This window comes from Cervus elaphus, chromosome 28, assembly GCF_910594005.1.
Source record: "Cervus elaphus chromosome 28, mCerEla1.1, whole genome shotgun sequence".
Classification (NCBI taxonomy): Eukaryota; Metazoa; Chordata; class Mammalia; order Artiodactyla; family Cervidae; genus Cervus; species Cervus elaphus.
In genome coordinates this window covers 18,790,056-18,796,055 of record NC_057842.1, presented here as the reverse complement: position 1 = coordinate 18,796,055, position 6,000 = coordinate 18,790,056, and the positions used below count along the sequence as shown (strand labels likewise).

The 6,000-nt window shown below is 34.0% G+C and overlaps 1 protein-coding gene across 9 annotated transcripts in view; it reads right to left on the bottom strand.

Annotated features, from left to right (window-relative positions):
• SENP6 (SUMO specific peptidase 6) overlaps window positions 1–6,000 on the bottom strand; it is a 133,056-nt gene continuing 127,056 nt past the window's right edge. For all 9 annotated transcript variants that reach the window (XM_043890382.1, XM_043890383.1, XM_043890384.1 and 6 more), the window contains one exon: window positions 1–4,370. In XM_043890382.1, the coding sequence (XP_043746317.1) occupies window positions 4,161–4,370 (210 nt within the window). In that variant the 3' untranslated portion in view covers window positions 1–4,160. The remainder of the gene's footprint in view (window positions 4,371–6,000) is intronic.

The window sequence follows — 6,000 nt, the reverse complement described above, 5'->3', positions numbered from 1 at the left end:
TTTCCCCAAGACACTAGTCATTTATTTTCAAGTTTCCAAATCGTATACCCAAGTATTAATAAAATAAAATGTAAAAAAATAACCAGCCTCAGATAAGTCTCAAAAACATCTTCTCATAAAGTTCAGTTCACAAACACCCCAAATAGTTAATTCTGTCTTCTGATGGCTAGTATTTATAAGGAAGTTTAGAGAACCAGTGCAGGAGAAGAGAAAGAGGATATGGTCAAATTCTGAATTTAGTATACTGTGTTCTGTATTTTCCTTGTTTAATCATTCTGCATATTGGCTCCAAGAAACCTGCTAAATTTGTTTCAAAATTTTTCTAAACTTATTCAACCACAGAACTTCTCTCTCTCAAAACTAGAGTTAGCAAACACACTTTGAGAATTGTTAGTCTGGCTGCATTCTACAGATTGACAGACAAGTTCAGAATCCTAGTTAAAATGCTAAACAACTCTGGTTACAAACAACTCAGGAGTTACAACTCGTAACTCCTGGTGAACATTAAGAGTTCACAAATCATCCATTTAATAAATCCACTTTAGAATCTTATCAAGAGTTGATGTTCTTGTAATTTGCAGAATCTACTTTGCGCCTTTTGAAAAACAAGGTATCTGATGGTCTCTAACCTTTGAGTACTTTAATTTCTTTATAATTCTGCAAAGTTTAGTAACAGGAATTTATTAACTTTACCTATCAAGTTCTTAATCAGAATTTGGGAGGTAGGTGTAAAGTGGTATCTTAAAGCATTTGAGAGAAGAAAATGCAGGCAAGCCTTATTACCTTTGGGACCAGCAACTTGAAAGATGTTAGGGACATATATTGATCCTTTGCACATTTCTGGAAAATCCTTGTTTTGGATAATATGTTCCTCGCTATAATCTACAGTAAGTATGGCATGACTGCTGTGATAAAGACAGTGAAGACCTCTAAGCTTTTAACTTTTTTCTGTTTCAGACTATGATCTGTGGTACTTTCCTCTAAGTGCACTGCCCTCTGATTTCCTTAATAGTTCAGGGCATTCTACCACTATTTCTTCATCTGGCTTTTCAGAATTAAGATGGGGGGCCTATTTTCCCCAAGGTGTACATTTCTTCCACTTGATCAACCAATACTTCCTCTGTGGTTAAATTTAAGTTTTGAAGCACAGTTTTCGTAACTGTTTTACTTCTTCTTGGGAGTAGTGAAATGACAAATGTACCAGAAAGTCTTGCTGGAGTATTTTAGAACATTGTTCAGTACGTTACGTTTCCTTCTATGGTCTGCCTCTGTCCATTCAGTGGTCAGCTCTCCATTGATGGTCCCTGGCTAGAGTCTGTGGTCTCCTTCCCCAATAATCTCCTCCTTCTGCTTTGTTCTCAGAGCCACCCTGCTGTCTGCACCTCTTCTACACACACAGTACCACACAGCCTCATCTCTGATGGGTTTTGTCTAACTAAATTATCCTTTCTATTACTACATCCCAGTAAGCTTTACACCACCAACTCTTGATCATATATATTAAAATATATTCTTTATTCTTCCTCTTCAGTGAATTTTCTGAGACTTTAATTATAATTTTTAACTTCTGGGAAATTAAAACATTCGTTTTTGTATCTTACAGTTCTCAGAGATCATAGTTTTTTAAAGAGAAAAATATGAAATTCATTTTGGTGACATAAACAAGATATAATTTAGATAATTATTTCATCCTTTCAAATAAAACCGCCTACATTTAATTAACTAATAATTTAAGCACAGGTTACTATGCTTAACTGATTTAGGTTTATGTGAACCTGAAATAACACTATTAAGTTTTCAGCTGTCTTAGCAACATCAAAGGAAAAGGACTAGTTGAATGCCAACTTTGCTCGTAAACTACCAAGAGCTAAGACACATACAAATTTTATGTCAAGTAATCTAAAACCCTTCTAAAAATGATTAAATGTTATTCTATCCAACAAGAAAACAAATACAACAAATCTATCTAATTAGTTAAGACACCAGATACTGTCATGCAGTTTCAGCATCTAGTAACAAACCTCTAAGCTTTAAAATTCTGCTTCACGACTTCTGAGTACTAATAATACATTTTAAAAGGTTGATACCCACTATAAACTACATGTAGAAGTACCAGGGCACACAATTAGCAAGTAAATGTGCATACACACCAAAGATTCTCAACTCTAATTTTGGAGCTCAACCTGGCAGTCTCCAAAGATTTGTCTCCAAAGCAAAGTCATTAGCTAGCATAACTTTTAAATATAGAATTTTATACAGGGTGGGAGAAATATGATCAAACAGCTGGATACTCTGCCTCTAGAAAGTTGACAGACATATCTGTATTTCTCATGTCAAAACATGATGGACTGAATTGGCCCATGGGACAGGTTATTTTTTTATCTTTTCAAAAATTAAGAGTGCAAAATGTAATCATTAGAAACTGAAACAAAAACAAGCATTTTAGAATAGTTCTTTCAGTACCTTAAATTCTAACACAGTACAGTAAAAAAAAAAAATGCCAGTTTTGCGTACTGCCATGAGGTTTTTAAAAAAATTTCTTTCTTGGTCCATATTCAGTAAATAATAAACTTGTCTTTTCATATCTGAGTTAAGAGCTCTAGGGTATTCCTTAAAAAGTAATAATATAATCACAAATAAAAATGTTAAGATAGTTCAAAGTAACAAGTCCATAATCAATAACACTAATGGTGATGTTCCTGAAACTTAACATTTTAATTTTTCCTTTAATGAGTGTGTATAAAGCAGATTTTTTCTATTTTTTTGGTTGTTGTTAACAACACCCCAAATCCACCCCAAACACATCCATGGACTTTGTTAAATTCAATAAATTAGCCTAAAATGTGGGTTGCAATGCCAGAAACGGCCAGATTAAAAATAAAGTAACTGCTGATTAAAAATGGTCTTTCTTTTATTCTCAACTATGTTTGCTATATGTGCTTTTTAAATTATTTAACAAAAAAGATGACTTTTCAAATATATAATTTCAAGTCTCAAAGTTAATTTGAAAGAATGTGTAACATTTCATTTGAAAATAATAGTTTCAGCAGGTATATGCAAGATTCCTACATGAACTGTAAATGTGTCACCACCACCACCACATTTTAGTGTTTTTAAAGGGGATTTCAAGATAAGACTATTATTTTCTGCAGTATGCAACTGATTAAAGATAGTACTTTTTACATGTAAAAATAATTTTCACTAAAAAACTCAGGTGCAAAAAGTCTGGTATTTTGTATATCAAAATAACAAGAACAAAATGAGCAATGAAAAAATAGCAAAAGTCATTACAAAAAATAGTAAATTCCTATTTAAATTTCTGTGTTCACAGGTTAAAAATGTTTATCAGTTAACTATATCACACAGATTGTAGATACTTTAAACTGTAATATAGGAAGGTAACATGGGATATTTGAAATTCAAGCTGTACTTACCAAAATAGTTTTAACCTGAGTTTTTGATATCTTCAGAAAGGTACTTCACAATAACATATGATATAGTTTTTACGTAGCAGTATAATTCAAAGTTATTTTTCTTTGACTTGCTTCTTCTTAAATAATTGAGTAAAATTAGAAATATTTATTATACTTTTGGGGCCAAGTTCTCCAAACACAAGGAAGTATCCGGGTTAAAAAAAAAACCTGTTATTTTTTTTCCTGCTATACAAGCATATGAAGATGTCTTTCTTGTTCAAAATGCCTTCAATTTAATCTTATTTTTACATTTTATTTTAAAACAAATGCAAAAGTGAAAAGATCATCATAGATACTCGAATATTCCCATGAAATATAGCACACCCACTAAAGAATTTAATTTCACTAAAGAATATCAAATTAATCATTTCCTCCTATAAATATTTTCTTTTTATTTATTTGTGTTTAGAAGTTGCAGTTTTAAGTACTATTAACAGAAAATACATAACAAAAGCTTCCTAACAAGTGAAAAAAATAATTATAAATGCTGGAAAAATTGGCCTCATTAACATATTTACAGACTTTTACTTAATACATACTCCATTGGAAATTAATTATATGACATTTATACAATCATTAACATTTCCAAATCACTCTGAGTAGTGAGCATTTCAGTTCTTTACTGTCTATACCCAAAGTTGAAAGTCACTCAGTTCTGAAGACAATACTGACAAGCATCGGAAACAGTCAATCTGAGATGCTGTTGACGCACTGTTCTGCTCCTTCACCTAAAGACGTTTCTGTTGAGTAAGCGTCCTTATGCTTCTTCTTCTCTTTGCTCTGATCTTCCTGTAGCTTCAGAATTATGTTTCGGATTTCTTCTCTTTTTGTTCTCATTCTTGGGGGAGGAAACCAGTTTGCCAGATTCATTGGTAATTCAAAATTGAGAATTGGATTCTGAAAATAAAAATATTAAATGCACATTAGAAACTTATAATAAGTAATATTTTAGTTTCAATGACAAAAGCATTCCAGAGTAGAAATGAAAAAAAATCGGTAACATGCCAGGCATTTTGCTAGGCACTGGAGATGTAAGACAATTTCCGCTTACAGATCAGGGGTGAGCAAACTACAGCTAGTGGGTCAAATTCTGCCTACTGCCTGTTTTTGTAAATAAAGCCTTATTGGAACATAGCCACAGTAACTCATCTACATGCTGTCTACGAATGCTTTCTTTCATGCACAATAGCAGAATGGAGAGCAGAGACCGTATGGCCACAGAACCTAAAATATTTATGACCTGGCCCGTCATGAAAAGGATTGCTGACCCCAGTCTAGACAGATAACTCAACAATTAAAACAGTGGATGTGACAGGTATTAAGACAGGAGAAGCAGAGAGTCCTATGAGAATACATACCTAAGGGCGTAGCACAATATCAAAAAGTGATGTTTATGCTAAGACCTAAAGGATGAGTAGGAATTAGTCAAATAAGGAATGATGGAAGCAACAGGGAAGAATATTCCAGGGAGGGAAACAGGCATCAATGTCTGGAGACGAGACAGAATATGAGATCCTGAAATGACATTCAGGTAGATGGTACACAGAATGCTGGAGTGAGAAGGGTAGAAAGAAGGCTAGAAGCTTGGACAGGAGTTAGAACATGCAGGCCATGTGAAGGATTCCAGTGTTTTAACTCAAGAGCACCAGGAAGCCATTATAAGATTTAAAGCAGAAAAGTAACATGATTAAATTTGGGTTTTGGGAAAACAACTGGGAAAAAAACACAGCAAGAGGCCCAGCAAGCTACACGTAAAATAATGAAAGTAGAACACTTTCTAACATCATACCCCAAAATAAACTCAGAATAGATTAAAGAACAAAATGTAAGGGCAGAAACTATAACACTCTTAAGAGGAAAACATAGCCGCCATGCTCTTTGACGTAAATCAGAGCAAGATCCCCTTTGACCCACCTCCCAGAGTAATGGAAATAAAAACAAATAAATGGGACTGAATTAAACTTAAAAGCATTTGCACAGCAAAGGAAATTATAAACAAAATGAAAAGACAGCCCTCAGAATGAGAGAAAACAACTGCAAACTGACAAAGGATTAACCTCCAAAATATACAAGCAACTCATGCATTTCAGTATCAGAAAAACAAACAACCTAATCAAGAAATTGGCAGAAGACCTAAACACGTTTCTCCAAAGAAGACATATAGATGGCCAACAAACACATGAAAAGATGTTCAACGTCACTCATTATTAGGGAAATGCAAATTAAAACTACAATGAGATATACCTCACACCAGTCAGAATGGCCATCATCAAAAAGTCTACAAACAATAAACGCTGGAGAGGATATAGAGAAAAGGGAACCCTCTTGCACTGTTGGTGGGAATGTGAACTGATACAGCCACTGTGGAGAGCAGTATGGAGATTTCTTATAAAACAAGGAGTAAAACGACCACATGACCCAGCAATCCCACTCCTGGGCATGTACCCTTAGAAAACCATAGTTCAAAAGGACACATGTACCCCAATGTTCAGTGTAGCACTATTTACAACAGGCAGGACATGGAAGC